Source organism: Sprattus sprattus, assembly GCF_963457725.1.
Source record: "Sprattus sprattus genome assembly, chromosome: 4".
Classification (NCBI taxonomy): domain Eukaryota; kingdom Metazoa; phylum Chordata; class Actinopteri; order Clupeiformes; family Clupeidae; genus Sprattus; species Sprattus sprattus.
The window spans coordinates 13068201-13089913 of NC_137923.1; the positions used below are offsets into that span (position 1 = coordinate 13068201).

The window sequence follows — 21713 nt, forward strand, 5'->3', positions numbered from 1 at the left end:
ATTCAGTAGCTCCTATTAACTAGCTAGTGAACTCTAGCCTACAACGTTAATCTACTCACTTGAGCTGCAAATCCCTATCATGCTACAGTATGATAAGCACCTATCTCAGCAGATGTCTTCAAAATGTTTATTGTTATAAATGTGTGAATTTCTCTTTAAAACCAACTAGAGGACACTATTTAAAAGGATATTTTCAAAACAAATCTTATGGGGGAGCATGCCCCCAGACCCCTCTAGTTTTGCTGTGGAACAGAAAAAATTAGGTTTTATCTAGGAGCTTAGCCCCCCCAAAATATGGGGACCTAGATTCGCCCCTGCCATGAAGGTTAGTCGGTGTTCTTCTGATAAAATGACAAGTGGTAACAAGACAGGCATGCTGAAATCAGTGGCCAGACAGGGACATGCTCTGGACATGCGGGTGATCAGGTGTGAAATTTGAATGTGAGACTAGATAGCCTTACAACATCAGTTTTAATCTAGGCCTACTATTCGCAAATTTAGAACATAATATCTCGGAGAAATTACACTTTCCTTTTGATGTTAATTCAAATGGTCAATGTAGTCCTCGAAACTATGTTCTAAATTTGCGAATTTTCATATATAAATATAGAATTGTAGGCAATGCAATATATTCATTTGGACCCCCCCCCCCCCCCCCCACAATGTCTACACCATGGTTACGCCCTTTGAGTGGAGGATATGAGAAAAGGAGAGAAGTGGAGTTTAGAGAAAGGAGAGGAGTGACGTTTAGAGACAGGTGAGGAGTGGAGGATATGAGACAGGTGAGGAGAGGGTAAATTAGATAGAATCAGGAGTTACATCAACACCCGTGCCTCCCCTTGCCGAACATAACAGTACATCAACTCCACCCAACAATCCACCCCCTCACCTCCACCCCGGGCTGGTCCTAATGGACAGGTCTCTATAGGGCGTATTGGGTGTATGATGACGACACTCAAACGCGCGTGCACACACGGAGAGAGCGCAAAAAGTGTGTCCTTGCATAGTCCCCATCTCCTTCCTCCCTCTCCCTGCCTCTCTCTCTCTCTCTCTCTCTCTCTCTCTCTCTCTCTGCTTGTGTGCTATCCACAGGCAGCCAACGAGGCCGGCTGTTAAAACTGTCACGCTGTCGCTCCACCAGCCTTTACAGCGGGCAGTTATCTTGCATCCCAGACAGGGAGCTGACGTCACTGAGACTGGAAGACTGTACCCGATCGAGGTCAGGTGCTCTTAAAGACAACAGCAGTCGATAATTTCATACTTGGTATCAGAGCTTAACAACAGCTGGGGAAACTTTGGTAAGCATCAAAACAATTCTGACCCCTTTAGAGTTTATTTAAAATCTATCAGGCTGAAAACAAATGTTCATTTTTCTCTTTATGAAAAAGATAATAAGTTTTAAAATTACAAGCCATGGCTGGTCGACCACAATTAGACACCCTGACTGAATTTTGTAGTATTCACATAGCCTAAACAGAGTATTAAAATGTAAAGAGCACTGCGGACCAATAGTGTGATGTCCACTGATCATGGGACATCCCCATAAGTTCATGACTTTTTGAATTTGAGTGATGAACCATAATTCTCATTTCGTAAGTCACAGGACCGAGAGGACAGTCACCTGGTGGCGAAGCGTCGTAAAACACGAAAGTCACTGCGCCGCCAGAGAGAGAGAGAGAGAGAAAGAGAGAGAGAGAAAAGTCCACCCTTCGCTCTCAACTCACACCCAGCACCCTGCTATACGAGAGAGGAAGAGCTTCCCTCTCGCTCCCCCCCCTGCAACTGAACAGCGGCTGAATTCAGATGTGCAAGGTGTTTGTTTTTTGGTTTGATCCAGAAGAGCAGAACCAGATTCCCCCTGTCCCGATATAGCAGCTCACGGGATTACAGCAGGTGCCGCTTTCTTTTCGCGCACTGCTCTCTTCGAATCGAACACAGTTTCTTCAGATTTGCCGCATGAGGATGTTCAAGGAACTGACTTACAGGGGTTGCACCAATTGTGTCAGGCTCTCGCTACGAGACAACACGGACTCTGACTCCTGGAATTAGCCATCTTTTGGAAGAATTCAGAAGAAAGAGCATCGTCCCCGAGTGGTTCAACCGTCACTCTGCCGCTAACTGTTCAGCATTGTCAACGGGTCCGCTGGTATCGAATCGCTCCGTCAGAAAACCGAGGAGTCGTGATCAGTGGGAATGAGATTTAGGAAATCTGCTGCGGGTTGGAGGACTGGGCTGAGTTTCGGTCGGGAACTACAGGTCTAGATTTCACAACTTTGCATAGACTTCATCTTTCTATATGGACCGATCAGCATCTTTGGATATTGAGGCGCTGAAGGTAAGTGCCTCTGTTTAGGTTTCCTTTTTGGGGAGCAACATTAGACACTCAGTCACTGTATGCGCGGACTATGTCGGGCTCGCCACTAGTTAGGCAACACCAGTGCGGTTTGTGTATTGTAAGAATATGTGCGTGGTGTGCATTTCAATACCCTGCGTTAAAGTTGCAGTTCTAATATCCCTGTGTTGAGGCTGTCCGCTTGCTCCATTTTGGCTTTCACCTAATCGTCTCCTAATATCAGCCTCTAAATCGCTCACTGGGTTATGGACGAGGAATCCATCAAGAACGTGTTATATTGTTTTGTGTCATGATATTGAATGCTTCTGAATCTGACGATATGTGTCCCTTAACTCGTCCCCCCATTTCACCTTAATTCGTCCCCCTTTATCATCTCATCCGTTGGTTTAGGTTACATCAGAGTGCGATACAATATTTTAAAGAGCCCTGTAGACCTTCCATAGGGTCTGAATAATGCCATATCAATAACCAGTCTATTGATTTCTGGGCTGTGCGCGTTGTCCCTCACAAACGTCATCTAAATGTTAAGGTGGGAGGGGGTGCACAATTGGAGAGAGAAATTTTTACAATATGTTCTATTTCGGATGTCGACATCAAGGACAAGGAAAGAGTGCATCTGCTGCCTAAGTTGAAGTGGTGCAACTGAGAGCACAGCAGCGGAGCACCGGTGCCTTGGAACCGCGCACGGATATCACTACCCAAGCTATCTGCAGCTACCCGCCGGCTTGTACTGGCTTGTGCTTCACTCATTTAATGCTCCTTTTGATCACTCCGTGAAATCTTACCAAGCAGCTTCGCACGCTGAATTCAAATCTGGGTTCGATCGAGTGTCATAGGTCCTTCCTTTAACTGCCCGCATTGAAATGGCGCTCAGTGGTCAGCATAGATTGCCGGTATGACTGGAGCGTTTGCTGATATGTTCGGTATAACTCAGAGTTAACAGTGTAATTTGCCCCACTTGAAATGTATTCGTTATAACAAACACATCGGTGTTTGCATCACAACATGCCTACCCTTCTGTTTTGTTGTAGTTTTTGCATATCACAACTGGGTAGAGGCCACTGCATGTTTACAAATATACTTCATCCACGCCAAAACAGACGTGTCCATAGAGGCAGCAGGGGGAATTTTGGTGAACAGTTCTATATGAACGCTCAACACATTCTCGCGTAAGCACGCACACGCGTTCAGACACTTTGCGTGCGCGCCTCGCCCGCACACATCTCGCACACGCTCGCACATATTCACGGCCAACTTGTTAATTCAGTTTTAAAGTGTAATGACGCTTTAATTATATAATGTAACATATTAAACAACAACTACAGCCGAAACCTTCCGGGTTTTACGATGTTATTCCGTAGCCTATTATTCAGTTAACAGGGCTCTGTTGCTTAAACACATCAAAACACACCGTGGTTCTTGGAGTGAATCAAATATCACCATTTACTTCTACACCTGTCATTTCATAAACAGACAGTTTATGACAGGAAAAAAGTTTCTTAACCCAACACATTCGTGTTTCTGTGAAGAAGGAATTAGACCCCCAACTAAACATTTGTGGGTTGTGCAGTCGGCAGCAAGCTTGCAAGCAAGCGAAATGAAGAAGTCGAAATGTCAGGAAAGTAAATAACTTTGCCAAGTCGTGTTATGAATAATATTAGTTACTATTTGTTTCCTTTGGTTGACATTGAAAATGCTGCTAGAAAAAAAGTTTGTCATTCCTTTAGGAGGAGTAGGCCTGCTTGTTACCTGCCCTTGTGTGCCAAGGTACCCTACTGTTAGATAGTGCTATGAAAGCTGGGGGGAGCATCACATTCACTGAAAGCAAGCAGCAGTGAAAAACAGCCTTCAGTGGATTCCTAGCACCAGCATAGTGCTATTAGCAGAGTGAGATTTCCTTAGTTCTTAAGTCACTAAGAATTTGTCATACACCTGAAGGAATGTTGAGCTTTTTGTAAGATAGCCTACTTGTTAATAGGTCTGCAGAATTGGAAGCAATTCACATTTTGAATCTTTTAAGAAGGAAAGTAGTCTGTAGAACACTCTAAAAAAGCATTTTGTGTACAATGCTGTAAATACGTAAATTAACTGGTATTATTACTTATTCTGAGGTCAAACTTTGTTTTTCCAGTATCCCTAGAGGCCTTTTTATGGCCCTTTGTGGTTTGTATGACTCTGAGAAAGGATCTGTTAGGGCCTGTATATAGATGGGGCTCTGCTGGCCCTGCTGCTGGTGGCTGTTGTCAAACTGCTGCCATGCAGATTGATAGGGTAGCCAAGGGGCAGAGGGGAAACAAGCCCAGTACCCAGTGTGTGAGAGTGTCCAAAAAAAATAGTTGATGTTACTGCCAAAGCACTTGCAAATATCTGAGAGCAAAATGTACAACTATACACTGGTTTGGCAAACCCTGAGAATACGGATTGGCTAAACTATGTGTAAACAACACACATTAAGGGTAAGTAGGCTACTGTTTAGAGTATAGTTGTCCAAGTCAGTTGAACAGAGAGCGTAAATGTCAGTCAGCCGGCCCGACACAAAATATGCAAATAGACAGAGGTCCTGTTGCTTCCACCATTGTGACCGATGGAGACGGGCAACTGTTGCCACATCTCTGAACCAATTAGTCTACCTTTTCACTTCAGAGTGTTCAATTGGACTCAAATTCAATAGGAAAAGTAAAGTAGGAACTTAACAACAAACTGTACAATGCCCATGACTGAGTAAAGCATGTATGTAATAACCTTGCATAGGCTTGACTGTATGCATGCCTTGAGTGAAAGTTGTCCTGATAAGATGAATGTGCAACTGAAATATGTGAGGTGGTTACCACTGTCACACTTTTGTAATCCAGCGGCAGACGCTGAGTCAGACAAGGGTCTGGGGATTCAGCCTTCGGATGATGGACAGCAGGTCCTGCTCCTCTTGATCCAATGAAGCCTCTCCATGAGGAGGTGTGAGCCTCTGCCAAGCGCTCTCCACTCTTCCATCCATTTTACACTTAATTAACTCTGCTAGACAAAAAGGCCACAGCGATTACTGTGCAGCAGTTGCCATTGCCGGATCAAATGATTAATATATATTTGCTGAGAAAGGGAGAAAGGAATCTGACAACATGTTGAACATTCCCCTCTTATTGCCTTCAACATGTAGGCTACGTGCGCCCCTGAGCTTAGCTAATTGCCATGATGATCACGTTCAGTTGTTACAGCAGGAACGTGCTGGAAAAGTTAAATTTCACAGATGAGAAAGAAAAAAAGAAGGCCCTTGATTAGCTGATAGATCTCTTCCTAATGAACTCTGTGGTGCTGAAGTGAGCTGTGAGTTGGACATGAGACTCGCAATAAGTACTGTTCATTTTCTTCGTAATTCCCTGTAACAACCTTTCTTTCTTATTGCAGGGATGAAAATGAGGCCAGACGTAATTGCTGTTTAATTTGTTCCATAATCATTCTATTACTGTATTAGTGCTGGCATCCCAATTGCAATCGTGCTTGAAGCTGGGTTTAATTGTGAGCATTGTTCTGATGCGGGTGGCCATGGAAACAGCAGTGCTGTTGGCAGACCAGTGTCTGTTGAGGTTAGCATTTTGACATGGAATCGACAAAACCTTCACATCACTGCCCTCTCATGCATCAGTCCCCACCTTTTATAGGGTTTGTGCTTTGTCAAGTGTCTCTGCCAGTTGGAATAAAGACAAGTTTCAGCCTCTGGCTACTTTGAAGATTTGATGTACACAGCACTTCCCCCCACCCCCCCCCCCCCCCCCCCACCCACACACACACACACACACACACACACCACCACCAATCAACAGTTATCACAGATTGATGGTTAAATCCAGCGGCTGGTCAGTAAACATGTGTCCTGCAGGGGGGGACTATAGCAACGGCGTGTCAACTCACAGCACAGTGGAAGCACATGAACAGCCCACATCTGTGTGCAGCTCTGTCTCTCCCAGATAGCGGCTGACCCTGGGTCAGTAGCTTTCCCCTGATCTGTGCCAGATCTGTTTTAGAATTAGCTGCTGCTGTTGCTGCAGGCTGGGGCTGCCTCCGCCACAAAGCCCCCACTGCTGGCACTGCGGCTCGGTGCTGACAATTTAATACCAGTCAATTCTGTCTGTGGTCAAGAAGCATGTGGGAGCTGCCCACACAAGGACAGGCCTGACATTCCATCATGAGACAAATGGTGCGAGAGTGGCATCGGGAGCCGCTGTCAGCAGAGTGTAAAAATCAGGAGCATGGCAGTGCGCTAATGACGGACGGCGGTGGCAGGTCATCAGAGAGGTGTGGGGGCCGATGGTTGCCTGGGTGGGCTGCATGCTTTATTCGTGTGATTGCTCAATCATGCTATTGCTCTTCTAAAGTTTTATCTTTGTTATCTTTGTTCCAACTTTTTTTTTTGTGCCACTTCTACTCTTAGTGCTTTTCAGATACCGGCACCACTCCAACTCTGACACATCCGTCCTGAAGTGCTCTTGTAAAAATTGTGGCACCCCCTGTTTGTTTTTCACCCCTCTTGTTCCCCATTTAAATGAATGGTGAAACATAAGCATATTGATATTAATGTTTCTCGCCCTGCCTGCTGTACACTAGGTAGACTGATGGTAGCCTGCATAGCTGGCAAACAAAGATAAATAAGTGCAACGCTGTGATCAGATATTTACCGTGACATGTAGTGCACTGTTATGCTACACTATTGATGGTACAGTGGCTATCATTTCTGCCTCCTCAGGCAGTTGACCTTGGTTTGATGCCCAGCCAAAGTAAAATGCTTTTGTAAGTCAAAAGGACAAAAGGGCTAAAGCATCCGCTAAATACCTTACCTTTTAAATGGGACAGATTTTTTATATTTCATTTCAACCTCATCATGATGTTTACGTATCTGGCTATTTCAATTTCTTGATATGTGCTTTATATTACTTCATATGTGTTGTTGTCATCTGTCTGAACATGAGTCAACTCAACACCTCTCTATGTTGCTTTACCATTTTTTGGGTCTCGCTGAAGGACAGCTGTGAATCCTGACAAGTTTGCTTCCAGGTAACTGTTTCGGCTCACTCAACTCCAGATTTGAGATTACATTCAGCACATTTCTAAGAAAGTGGATAAAACTGACAAATCTCTTTCTCTTTCTTTCGCATCGGTCAGAGCATAGCTGTAGTAGAAGCCCAAGATTAGTTTGGAGTTGGCTGCTGCATATAATAGGGTGGACCATCTTTTAACTTATCACTTAATAATCTTCTTATTTGTTCATTGTGTCTGATTTCCTTGTGTATTTAGTCTGAAATGACCATAACACAAACCGGGATTGCCAGCTCCCTAAAGCTTTAGATTGCCAATTCACAGTAAGCACTGGAATTGTCCTTGTCCTGAAATCCAATTAGTGTCCATCCAGCTCCTGCATCAAATTCTCCCTTCATTTAGTGCACTCTCTGGCCTCCTGTGAGTGAATTGGTGCAGCTTCCTCACTGATGTTCCTTGTCAGGGCTGCATCTCTGTGAAGGGCACTGCACTTTTTAATGCTGATTAAATTTGTGTCTCAACTTTGTCTTGGTATGCAGCTCTATGAAAGTGTGTGAATGTGTATATACGTGCGTGTGTGTGTGTGTGTGTGTGTGTGTGTGTGTGTGTGTGTGTGTGTGTCTGTGTGTATGTATATATATATGTGTGTGTGTGTGTTTGTGTATTGTGTGCATTTGTGTATGTTTGTGTTTTCCTCAAGTTCTGCTCATTTGGGATGGTTTTTAAGTGGACGTCTTGATGTGCCACAGTAGCTTTGATGTGTCTTTTGATCTTTTGTGCTGTTTGATGAAAGCCACGCTCTCCACACTAGGACTGGATGTCCAATGCAGGAATTTTCCATGGCACAAGAAAATGTTTAGATTTAGACACATCTATGATTTTCAATTACTCTTCAAAAAATAACGGTAACTTTGTCGGGGGACACTTTGTCAGATTCAAGGCAGTTCGCATAAAAAGATGTTTTGATGTGCCTATATTTTACTGAAGATAAAAAAAATGCAAAGTCATGAAACAAAATAAAAACATCCATTTGTCTTTTTAGATGAAGTGTTTGTGGTTCCTCAGTGGCAAAAAAGCTAGGAGAGAGAGAGAGAGAGAAAGAGAGAGAGAGAGAGCGAGAGAGAGAGAGGGAGATGTTAAGCAGACAAGGTAGGGAACATTTTTAATAAGTCGAATGATAATAAAATCATCTCCAAAATATATAAAAAGGTATATGTCTCCCATGTACCCTGTCCACAAAGAAGAGCTAAATTGTTTGAAGTCCAGAGGGTCCATTGTCCAGATGGACAGACAGCTGCCTCTGTCAGTCTAGTGTGGAGGTATGGCTTTGAAGGGCATCTGTGGGCAGTCTTTAAGAGTACATAATATAATGGGTCTTACCTTCATTGCTTTCTGTATAGGTGGTTGTACTGGTCTAGGAAAAGATACTAGACTTTAGGCTTTCATCATGACTGTGTTTATGGTTTCGATGGTTGTCATACAAAGCTTGGTAGTAAAGCCCCATTACGCGAGATTTGTTTTCTTACTACTGAGCTTCCCCTAAAGTTGCAGAGTGTAGCTCACTTTTACACATCTGTTGTACATACAAATTGTGCCTCGAGACCCCTAATGGACAGTTTACCTGTGTATTTGGTGACAAGCTGAAGGATATGGATCCGGCAAAGACAACGGCAGAAGCCAAAGATGCATGTCGATGTTGAAAGTAGAGTTAAGATAACAAGATTTGACACAAATATGACTCTGCATAGTTTTATTTATTGTGATATCAGAAATAAACGCTGACATAACCAAATAATTTATTACAAGCTAGCTGAGTTAGGTTTTCAAGGTTTCAAACTTCCAGGTCTTATTGGCATGAGATTGACGAAGCCGGATCAATTTGATAATTTAATTTGAATGCTAGCCTGAGACAGGACTGAGGTCAATGACTTTGGGCAACTGGAAAAACTCTGCCATGATGTCCTACAGAGAATCTGCGCTTGCATCCTCTTATAGCTAGCAGATGGGTCTAGTTGTTGTTGTTGCATGAGGTGGTGCCATTCAGCATTACGTAGTTCTCTTGAGAGGTCTCGCTCCCTGTACGCACACGCCAAAGTTACATACCAGGCGCACCAGGCGTGCTGTGGCAGTGGCACAGATGGCATTCTCTGTAAGTCAATGTACCACAAACATTATTAGTGTGCTTGCCCGAAGGGAAGCACACTATAGACCCTTTCGCCGTTGGTAAACAATGCTCAGCGTTCTAGGTTGCGCACGCATTCTGGGGGCAAAAGAAATGGCTTAAGTTCATACCTGCGTTCGCTTTATCCTAATGATTTCGGAAGTTACGTTAATAAATTGACATTAAGTTATGGAATCCAACTTCCCGATCCATATTAGATCACGGATTGGATAGTTGACCCATCAAAATGGACAGATATTTATACATACTTAATAGAAAAACCCAGTGTTTACACAAAAGATACATTACGATCATTCAAGTCACTCGATGCCTATAACTACGTTGTCTGCGGGCATGTCCACTCCAGGATATTAAGTATTGCGACCTCAATGATGATTTCTGGGTCCTAAAATCTGAGGTGCTACCAAGCCAATGACAAGGAACAAAGACAATAATGTATAAACCATGTGTTTTTATCAACAAACCCACCAACGCTACCGCTTCACGTTAAATTGTACATGCATGGCAATAAGTCGACCTTATCATAAACGTTTCATCGTCAAGGTTTACGTGTGGGAACTACATAACCATTGCAACCAGGAGACACAACTGTAATGTTAGCGACTGAGGGCTGAGAAGCCCCCCCCCCCGCTAATATTTACACTCTTTTAAGTCTCCTGTACGTCCAAGCCCAAACCTATTCTTGAGCTTTCAAACATTTTCCAGGCTATTTGGCATCTAACAATAAAAGCCTTGTAACTCTTATTTATGCTACAATACAACTTATATTTGTTATGATAGCCACATTTAGTATACTCGTTTTTGTCTTATACCATTTTTTTTCTAGCTGGCAGGCTATAGGGTCTTGTTGCAGCCATGCAGCAGCAGTGCTGTTAAAGATTGAGCTCTATGTTAGGATGGGGAGGACAGAGAGGGCTTCTTGTACATCAGGAGCATGTAAAACAACACAAGCCTGCATACAGTGTGAAAAGCCAGACTATGGTAAAATGATTCACTGTGTCCAATGTGACAGCCACTTCCACTACGGCTGTGTGCAAATTTAAAGAAAGTAGTGAAAGAGGTAAAAAAAAAAGCATGAGCTTAAGACAAGGTTCAAATAGTTTAAATTTAATAAAGACAGTATAGTACATAGTCATTTATTTGTCTGAATATCATTTGTGGATTACATTTATCAGCAAACACAGTACATTTTATATATTTGGAAACAACAGACTTGCAGAGATTTGTGAGGGCACCACACACATTCACACATTACCTATAGTAAATAGGAGGTCAACTTGTGACACTGGAATGACCGATTGTAAGATTTTAAAATTCTTCCACCGGCCAATAACTCTTTCTATGTGAATTCTTACAAGTGAAAGTTGTCTTGATGTGTCAACCTCATTAGCTGGTAGTTGTCTTTTTCCTTCGGTGAAATTTGGAATAAGCAGGGTGGCACCATACGCGGCAAGCTCTTCTCTAATTAAAAGCCAGCTAAAAGCCAGCTAAAATGTCATCTGTAGGCTCCAAAAGATCTAAAAATCCCATTGATTGGTAATCTGCTTGTCTGACACCCGGCCACCCGAACCTGGGGATAGAAAGGATATGGCCCCGGCGGGTGTAATGCCAACTAAATACTTAACTGTATTGTGGTGTTTATATGTAGACCATGTCTGGGCCTAGGCAGTCAAGTTACTAGGTCTGTCAATGAAAAACTTTTGGGCATGTTCTTTAAAACAGCAGTCTGACTTGGCCACTTTATAAGTGGTTTCAACACTTTAGCCATAGAAGGTAACCAGGTTCTCAAAATGTATGATATTGTGCTGTTCGATACTTTAAACCTAAATGCTATGTCAGTGTTAGTGAGACCCAATCTAAGTTTCATAAGCACAATCAGTAGGTGATCTCCCAGGGTACGTAGTATTTCAGTAAACTTTTCTACATTGCCTTTTAGTTTTTTCAATAACCAGTCAAAGATTATAGTAGTTATTCCTGTGAGGAAAATAAACTGTACACTGTTATTTCTGACTGAGTGGTAAGAATACTTGTTGTTCTGAAGCTCTTCTATTAGCTTCTTGTTTTCATTTTGGATTTCACCAAAGTCTTGGTGTAGGCTCACATATTCAACCTGAATCTGTTCATACATGTGCCTCAGATTGTCATAATCTTTCTTTGGGCACATGGCATCCTCTTCCAATGGGGCTCATCTTCAACTGTAAGACATTAATGTGAAGACAGGAATTATAAGTTTTACTGACAACACATGTAAAACACAAATAATGAGTAGCACAAGAACATTTTACATGTTTGATTGAATTGAAAAAGGTGTTCTCACCAGGGCAAAGATCTGTAGTCAATAGGGAAGGTGATTTAACAGATCTCTCAGATAGCAGTTTATTCCTTTGAAAATCTGTAAGATTAGATTGCACAAAATAGAGGTAACTACTGACTGCCATTTCTCTCAAAGCTTGCAATACAGAGCAGGCGATGTTACCTTGGATAGCTAGCTTTGATGCCATAAGTTAACATCACCTGCTCTAGTTTGCAGGCACTGTTGGCTGCTAACTTATCAAGAGCAAACACGCCTTACCTCTCCAATTTAGCTTCAGGTCTCTGGCGAAGGGACAATGTCGGGGCTTTCGTAGTTAATTGAGGCTTCTCCTAAGAGTAAATTAAGCACAGACTCAACCCACGATCATTGTATGCATTGTATCATTGTAGGAAATTAATAGATGAATGTACTATGAACTAGCTAACATTAACGGTTAGCTAACGTTAATGGTTAGATATCGTTAACGTTAAGTTAACCTAAAATTGCCAGGCTAATATAAGTTAGATATGGATAACATTAGCTATCTAGGGAGCTGTTTTGGCCAACTAAGTTCTCAGATTTAACTAACACAATTTCAAGTCAGCTAACATAAACAAAATCCACTTACCGGATATAAAATGTGACCCACATATGCGTGCATTTTTAATGATGTCTTCAGTCCAGTCCACTCGTTTTATAGCTTGAAGCCACAATCTACGCCTGTTTGCATTAAACAGTCTTTTCCCCGAAGGAATGCGGTAGAAATTGAGACCTTTTTTTTTAGTTGACCTGTTTTGGCATCCCACAACACAACAAGATGGCATTTTTTTAACGAAGAAACCGAGACGAAGAAATCCTTAGCTTTATCTCTCCAAAATCCTCTTGCACTGTCACTAACTATGGCTAAAATTGCCGCTTTTTTGCCTCCAGAATGTGTGCTCTTAACGTTTATGACGTAGGTCATAAAAGGGTCTATTGTTCTTCGTTTTTTACTATTTTTTTTATTCTAGTAGTTTTTCTTGCAGCTAACTACTCCTCGCCCGATTGAGATAGAGACGCCGTTCAAACACCAAAACGTCCGGCCCGATCCGGTGCAAGCTGCTATGACTTTTCGTGGCGGTACTCCTTGCCACTCCTTTTTTATTCCTCTTTTTCCATCACCTTTTTTCTCCATAGACTTGCATGGCAGAACTTTGAGGCATTATGACATCATAATAGGCTCATTAAACTGGCTTGCACCTGTGATTCACTGACAACTCTCACTGACACCTGCGCACGGTTCCTCTTCTCTCTCTGTCCCTCTCCATTCAACTGTATAACTAGGAATATTAAGAGACACCTTCCATACCAGGGCTCTACTCACTCATGCATACTCACTCATGTTTACTCACTCGTGCATACTCACTCATGCATACTCACTCGTGCATACTCACTCATGCATACTTACTCATGCATACTCACTCAGAAAAAGGAGTTAGTCAACAACTGGTCAAACGTCAAGAAAGTACAACACAAGACAAAGCAATACGGCAAATAAGCTACTTACTAGTAAGGCAGACAGTAGAAACCGGGCGGCTTCAGGCAAACCTACATAACGCAGTAATATGCCTACGGACCCTGGTATGTCAATGGCACGGAAGCGATTCTCCATATTAAAAGTCATTGTAGCGTTATTTTAAGGTAAAACTGCTTATCCTAACCCTAACCCTGAAGTACAATTACTGCATAATGCCACTTTAAGGTAAAATTGTTACATAATGTTGCTTTAAGTTGATGGATGACGACAGACAGTTGTTTCTGTGGTAGTGTTTTGGATCAATTTTAAGTTTAGGTGGGCACGAAACAGATTAGGGCACAGCACTCCTTTGGTATGTACACACACAGGATGAGAAAGAGAAAAAGGCTGATGGATGCCTTCCTCTGGGGTTACCTGAGGACCAGGCAGACCCCCCTCTGTTGTTTTCCATTCACAGCTGATGTGAGCTCGGGTAAGGGAATGATCAGCTCTCACTTCTCACCAAGCAAAACTCACTTACGGGACTCACTTAACCTGCCACCGAGGTAAGAGGATGTTGGATTCCTCTTAGTTGGGGAAAAAAAAGCAAAGAGTATATGAAGTATAACAGTTATTCAATGGCTTCATGTGGAGTGTGCATCTGAGAATACATTTATTTGAGTCATTTTAGATTTTTTTGTATTGATTTGTTTTTCTCTTGTGGCATGAAAGGTCCCTGTCTGTGGCTCGTTTGATGTATACCTATGTGATATACATGGACGCCAGAACACTTTTGAAATTCTGTTTGCCAGTGTTTCCTGACTGCCTTTCATCTTTTATTGATCCAGGCTGCTTCATCAATATTCTTTTCTGGAGCTCTCGACCTTTAGAACATCAGACTTTGTAGGCATCTTTTGAACAGGTTGTGATTTGGTGCAGTGACTATACCCCAACAACAACAGACTCATAAGTGCCAGCACGTAACTAGTAATTACCAATGAATCGTCAGTGCTGATGGTAGACAGCTAGACTTTTCCATGCTGTCCCATGGTTTACTGACGTTCACCCATCACAGCATCCAAACAGACCAAAATTAAAGGGACCAGATTTGAACCTCTATTTTTCACCATCCCTTCAGCCTTGAGTCTCCTTTGATATTTCAACTGGAATAGCTTGACTAAAGAGGTCTTCCCACGGTGGGAAATGCTGCAAACATGTGATAAATATGCGCAGCTCAGCCTGTAGGGAGGTCACCGCAAGCGTATGCATCATCTACTTGTCTTTGCCATAATTGTGTGCTCCTTGCAATGCTCCTCTAATTGATGATGGATACTTAGTGGCACATGTTTTGAGCGCTGCAGTGCACACTTGCCGAGCAAGCTTCTTGCCTCACAGTGTTTGCTCAACATTTCGGTGCCTTTTAAGAGAAACATTAAGAACACCAGGCAGTGTTATAGCACCGTAGTATCAGCATTAAGTAAGTAAGTAAGTAAGTAAGTAAGTAAGTATCCATTTTTTTTTAATTGTACTGAAGCGTATACCACTGGTTGAGTTGCACGTGCGATTAGATATATAGCATTAGGATAGTATATGTACCTGTGTGTTCATACTTATGGGTTTTAAGATGTATTTTGTATATTATTGTAATGTATGCATTCTTTTCAAGTATATATTCATATATGTATTAATTTATGTGTGTTTTGGAGGTGTCCATGTGGAGGACAACGTGTGTGAACTTTGTGTATATGTGTGTGTGTGTGTGTGTGTGTGGTGTGTGTGTGTGTGTGAACTGAGTGTATGTGTATATGTGTGTTTGTGTGTGTGAACTGAGTTCCTGTGTATATGTGTGTGTGTGTGTGTGTGTGTGTGTGTGTGTGTGTGTGTGTGTGTGTGTGTGTGTGTGTGTGTGTGTGTGTGTGTGATGGACTGCAAGTTAAGGAGCATCTGCTGTGGTTTGTCAGCACTGCTCTGATCCCAGCAGAATGATCAGTGCACCAAGGTGCTGCCTTTGAAGATGTAGAGAGACAAGGGACAGGCCAGATACAGAGACTTCTGTTACTGACACATCCGTGTCCACTGTTGTCCTGACGACCACTTCCAGCTTTCCCCCATTGCACTGCCGCCTCACTGTTGAGGAAAAGTGCTTGTTTGCTTTGTTTGTGTGTTCATGAGTGTGTTTCTTTGTGAACATGTGCATATGTGTGTGCTTCTGTGTGTTTTTGTTAGAGGTGTCGTTGTCTGTGAAAGAAAATGCCTACATTGTCTGTGCTACTCTAAGCTGCCAGCAGAATGGTTGATGTGTGAGAGAGGTACCATAACAGATGTTACAGACTAGAAGGAAAGCAATAATTAGAGAGAGAGAGAGAGAGAGAGAGAGAGAGAGAGAGAGAGAGAGAGAGAGAGAGAGAGAGCGAAGTCGGAGTGCAGGTGTCATCCACTGCATTTGAGAGTTTGCGAGAGAGAGAATGAGAGAGACAGAGAGAGAGAATGAGAGAGAGAGAGATATATATAGAGAGAATTAGAAGTTTGAGTGTCTCCAGATGAGAGAGGGAGGGAAAGGAAAGGGGAAGATGGAGCAAGACAGGTAGACAGACAGAGAAAGAGAGTGAGAAAAAGGAATACTACACTGGGGATGACAAAGGAAGGAGAGAGTCAAGAGGAGGCAAGAGAGAGCATGAAGGAGAGGCAGAAGGGAGGGGAAGTGGCCACATACCAAGCGTGTCTTCTCCCTCGAGGAAATGGGATGCAGGAAAACACAAGGCGGTGTGTCATCCCTGTTGCATGGAGACAGCTGCCACCACAGCCTGTGTGTGTGTGTGTGTGTGTATGTGTGTGTGTGTATGTGTGTGTGTGTGAGTGTGTGTGTGTGTGTGCGCGTGTGTGTGTCTGTGTGTGTTTTGGTGTCTGTGTTCGGAGGGGGGGACCATTGGAATTGGAACGAGGGGCTTGTGCACCAGGCTCTTGGGAAGTGTGCCAGGGGGACCACCACACCTGAGGGAAGCATTCTGTACTCACCATGGGAGAGCGACTGGAGTAGTCAGTCTCATTACCCTGGTCAGAGAGAGGCCTGGTATATAGGGGGCGGGGGGGATGGATCCCTGTGGCCTAGCCAAACCTCATCAGACATTAAAGTCAAATGTTTATCAAAACAGAGAGTTAATGTCCCATTACAATGCAGAGGTATTACCAAGTTTGAACATGTAAGTAAGTAAGCAAGAAGTTGTCCCTTCACCATCAAGGGATGTTCATGGTAGATCCTCAAATAGACACAGAGAGATGGAGAGGGATGGGGAGAGGGGGACAGAGAGGAAGAAGAATGAAATGAGAAACAGGAAAGTGATTTCACGTTTTAAGCTGAGTACATAGTCGTGTCTTAGGCCTCTTCCCCAGTGGTATCTCCGTCCTCCTGAAGATCTCTACTTAAGTGAATACTACTGCGAAGACTCAAAGCTGGGATTTATCTGTGATTCTAGACTTACTGCACTGCATTAGAGCCAGTTGATGAGGTATGGAGAGTAAATCTATTTCTCTTTAGAAATGGATTGAACTTTAGAGGAGAAATGGGGTTATTCAGCTCCCAGTGTGGCTGTTAGACTTTGGTAGAGCCATGATATATGCCTTACCAGGGCAGACCAGGCAGATTGGCTGAGCTCACTTTTTCACTTGGTCCTCATTAAGATTTTACTGATGGTATTCATGCCTGTAGTAAAAAAAATGTCGTCTGACCACTGTAGCGAGACCTGTCGGTCGCCCTCTCTTTCTCTAGCTCCTGTGTCTTTCCCTTTGGATTTCTTTTATTTCTCAAACCAACTTTTGAATTTCAGTCGTTATAATAGAGTATGAGTGGCATACCGAGAATGACATCTATGCTGTCACGATTGTACATGTGGATTTGCACACACACACACATGCACACGCACACACACGCACACGCACACACACACGCACACGCACACACACACACACACACACACACACACACACACACACACACACACACACACACACACACACACACACACACACACACACACACACACACACACACACACACGCGCACACACACACACACACACACACGCAGTCTCAACAAACAGTCATAAACCACCTAGAGCCTCCTGCCAAGGTCCTGTCTGTAGTGTTGAGCTCTGACTTTTTCCGGGCTGTGGATCAATGGCTGGATCAGCTCTCTGCTGCTGCCCACAGCACCCTCCCCAAGGAGTCACGTCAGGCATTCACATAGCAAGCACTGCCATTTAAAGGGATCCACCCATCCCTGTCTTCAATACAGCTCAGTTCAATTCAGTTGAATTGAAATAAACTTCAGTTCAGTTCAGTTCAGTTCAATTCAATTCAATTAAATTCAATTCAATTAAATTCAATTCAATTCAGTTCAGTTCAGTTCAGTTCAGTTCAATTCAATTCAATTCAATTCAATTCAATTCAATTCAATTCAATTCAATTCAATTCAATTCATCACTGCATCCACAAAACAGAGCAATAAGGGTTTTAATGCTCTTGCCTCCCGCTCTCGCTCTTACTCTGTAGTAATCCCACTGTGAGGACAAACCCCGGAAAAGACAAAGAATGAAATCCGCAATTAAGCACAGATGACAGCCACTGGTGGTTCACTTGTGACTGAGACTCCCTCAGTTTCTTCCTCTCACAGCATGTCTGTGTCTGTGGTAGACGTTCAGCATGGTGGCCTGGTCTCTGGTCTCCCATTTCTTTTATTTCTCAAACCAACTTTTGAATTTCAGTCGTTATAATAGAGTATGAGTGGCATACAGAGAGAACAAACCCCAGAAAAGACAAAGAGAGGACAAACCCCAGAAAAGACAAAGAATGAAATCAGCAATTAAGCACAGATGACAGCCACTGGTGGTTCACTTGTGACTGAGACTCCCTCAGTTTCTTCCTCTCACAGCATGTCTGTGTCTGTGGTAGACGTTCAGCATGGTGGCTACCCCCCCCCCCACTGATTCTCTGGCAGCCCAGCCTGACTGCAGCTATTTCTGTTCCTGCGCTCAGTGCTGATCTGTCATGCCCATTCTCTGCTGAGGGATGAAGATGTTCCACCGAAATTCATTAGCCTGCGACCTTAGCTCTTTTTATGAGTCTCCAAGAATCATCTCAAGTCTTCATACCGTTCTCTTTCAATTTCTTTCTTCTTTTTATTCGTCCTATGCTTAATCATTGACTCTCTGACCCAACCTTCACAACCACAAACACAAGTCCTCTGTAGTCAAACTCAAGCTTTGATCCAAAAGACATTTTTTTTTAAAACAGTATCTTGGTAGGGGATCATCTCTTCAGTCAAACGCCTGTAAAGACACATTCCCTTTTTTCCTTTTTGTCTCAGGGACATCCAATGATTTGCCGTAGGCTTCACTTTTATCTCTGTCTTTCCACCATCATAGCAGACAAATTACCGCCTTCTTTTGGAGAAGAAGAGAGGGGTGCATTCCCCCTGTCTCCCTCCATCTTGTCTTCGATTGTTTTCTTCCACTTCTGATTCTGCCAATCTCCATCTCTGAGGATGTTCGCGTCTCTAAATGTAAAGCCAGTTCTGCTCCCTTTCTTCATGTCTTTTGTCTCCACTCTCCTTCCATCCCTTGACTCACTGACCCTTCCTCTTTTCTCAAGTGTTTCCTTTCTAACCTCACCTCTTCTCTTCTTGTCTTTCATGCTTGTCTCAAGTTTGTCTGTAATATAGCAACCATAGACCACCCTTCCAACCCCCCACCAAGGCCACCCTCGTTTCTCTGTCTCTCTCCCTCTATTGCATTCTTTCTCTTTCCCTGACTCTTTAAGTCAAAGCTAATATAAGAAATAGAAATGTTGAGCTCAGTCCCCTCAGTGTTCTGCTTGTATCCTAATTAACAATCCGGTCTGGCAGAGAAAGAACTGACCTCGACTTTAGCAGGGTCTCGAAATAGAAACTATGCAGTCCTTTGCTCTGGGCTAACAGCTTCAAGCAGTATATGAAGCAGCCCACTCTCTCTCTCTCTCTCTCTCTCTCTCTCTCGCTCTCCCCCTCCCTCTCTTTCTGTATCTCCCTGACCTTCTGCTATCTTACTTTTTATCTATTCTTTATCATAGGTATTCAAATAAGACTTTATTTTCCCTGTGTTTGCTTGCAGAGACAGAGAGAGAGAGAGAGAGAGAGAGAGAGAGAGAGAGAGTGAGAGAGAGTCAGTGAAAAAAACTGTGGAAGGAGTGAAACGGTTTTGAAATCTCTGGCTGTGTGGCTCTCGGTCCTGCTGGCTGTGACAGGAAGATGAGTGGCTTTGTGAGGGAGATAAAGGCGGATAAAGGCTGGCATTGATCACTCCAACCCCCCCCCCACCCCCCCCCCCCCCCCACACTCACACATACACACAGGGGTAGTGGAGAGCAGTGAGTGTGTGTGTGACAGAGTGTGCGTGCATGTGTGGTTGGAGGAGGAAAGCAAGGCTCTCGGTCTCCGCGTGCCTCCATCTGCGTGAGTGGAGTCCGTGACCCACTGTGGAGAAGGCGTTAAGCATCCCGCCCGCAGCTCGTGCCACCCACCAGAAATAGTCAAACAACCTCAAGGCCACTGCACCATCTCCAGCAATGGCGCTGCCGAAAGAAAAAAAAAAAAACATGCTGGGCCGGCAGCAATTTATATTGACATATCCCCATATGCCACTGCCTTTGTTTACTCCCTTTTATGCCGGGAGCCATGAGTGAGGCCTAGCACATCGAGCCCCCAACTCAGCGTGCTCATGGGCAGCGTGCTGTTGTGTGTGTGTATTGTGTGCATCAGCATCCACGCCGCGGTGGCTGGGGAGGCTAAAAATGGTCATGCTCATTAGCAAAGTCTCATGGCCAGTCTCACCCAGTCTCAAGGTGCGTGATTGCCTGTGCTTTGAGAAGGTAGGAGATGCAGGAGTATATTTGGATTTCAAGGATTTTTTTTTTCAGATCGATGCAGTGTGAGCCTTACTATGGCATTCACGCAGATTTTGTAGTCCTTGTTTTTCTGTCGTTCACTCTCGTTCTGTTCCCCCATCAGAGTCTTTCCCTGAGATTTGGGACCACTGCAACGTAAGGGTAGAGGAAGAAAAGCTTCTTAGCCACGGCAGGGAGGACTAGAGAAGGTCCTCTGATATGTCAGAGTAGGTTAAGCAGAGGTTTTAATAGAGGTTGAGGAAGATGGAGAGAAAGAGACAGACGAAGAGAGAGAGGAAGAGACAGAGAGAGAGAGAGCGAGAGAAAGAGAGAGTGACAACGGCGTGTAATTCGCCACAGGCTGGGCCACCCGCTCCCCCTTTACCTCAATCATTTTAAGAGCGCTGGGGCTTGTCGGAATCAATAATTGAATTGGAGCCTCTTGAGATGCGTCCAGCCTCAGAGGTATAAATCTGAAACAATTTGAACTATTACAGGATTACGCCCCCTCCCCCCCCCCCCCCCCCGACGCTGGCCTCAGCACCACTGCGGCCATGCTTCCTTACGACTACCACAGGCATGGCTGCTGTCAGCCCAAACAGTCCCAGAGATCTCCCAAATTCTCCTCAGCCCTCAGCTCTCTGTTTTTCGTTTGTGTTGCACTTCAGCTGCATGGCAACATGCACGTGAAATGCAGTTGGTCCCTTTTCACGGAGAGGCTTGATTCTTTTATTTATTTATTTACAGTAATTGATTGTCTCGTTGGTCGACAGAGACAATGATGTGCTTTGATGGATCAGTAACTGTTAATCGCGACTATCACGGAAAAATAGAGAGTGAGAGAGAGATCGGGTCAAAGACAGTGAAAGGGTGTGTGTGTGTGTGTGTGTGTGTGTGTGTGTGTGTGTGTGTGTGTGTGTGTGTGTGTGTGTGTGTGTGTGTGTGTGTGTGTGTGTGAAAGGAGCATCTTGCTTTGGGTGAATGTTCATCCTATTTGTGTGCACATGTGTTCAAGTATGTGTTGGTGTTCCCCATGCGTATTAATCACATTTGAGTTTCTCTGCACACACTTGATAGAAAACATCACACGGCTCTCTGAGACTTTCCAACTCCACACACAGACAGCTGTTTACATTAGTATGTTAATCCTGCATGTTTACCCGTGTACTCTGGTGTGCAAAAGACACTGCCTTGATGCATATGTATTGAACTGTATTCACTTCCAGCCTTAGTGTGTCTAAACTTATCCTGGTCCATTGGTGGGGGGTCTCTTTAAACTTGTCGCCTCACTCTGAAGCCGTTTTTCAGTGTGCCAGGTCGCCTGCTGACTCTAATCTTTCGCTCAGCGTATTGATGCACAGGAATAGCCCCCTCTTGGCCTTAATCAGGCCTCTCCCACATGTCAGCAGGATTTTAGGGGAATTGTTTCCCCCACCACCACCCCCACCCC

The 21713-nt window shown here is 43.8% G+C and overlaps 1 protein-coding gene across 1 annotated transcript in view; it reads left to right on the forward strand.

Moving 5' to 3' along the window:
• Window positions 1-2296: 2296 nt before the first annotated feature.
• sgcz (sarcoglycan zeta) overlaps window positions 2297-21713 on the forward strand; it is a gene marked incomplete at both ends in the record, with an annotated part of 200847 nt that continues 181430 nt past the window's right edge. Inside the window, one exon of the mRNA XM_080837147.1 lies at window positions 2297-2335. Within this exon, the coding sequence (XP_080693273.1) occupies window positions 2297-2335 (39 nt within the window). The remainder of the gene's footprint in view (window positions 2336-21713) is intronic.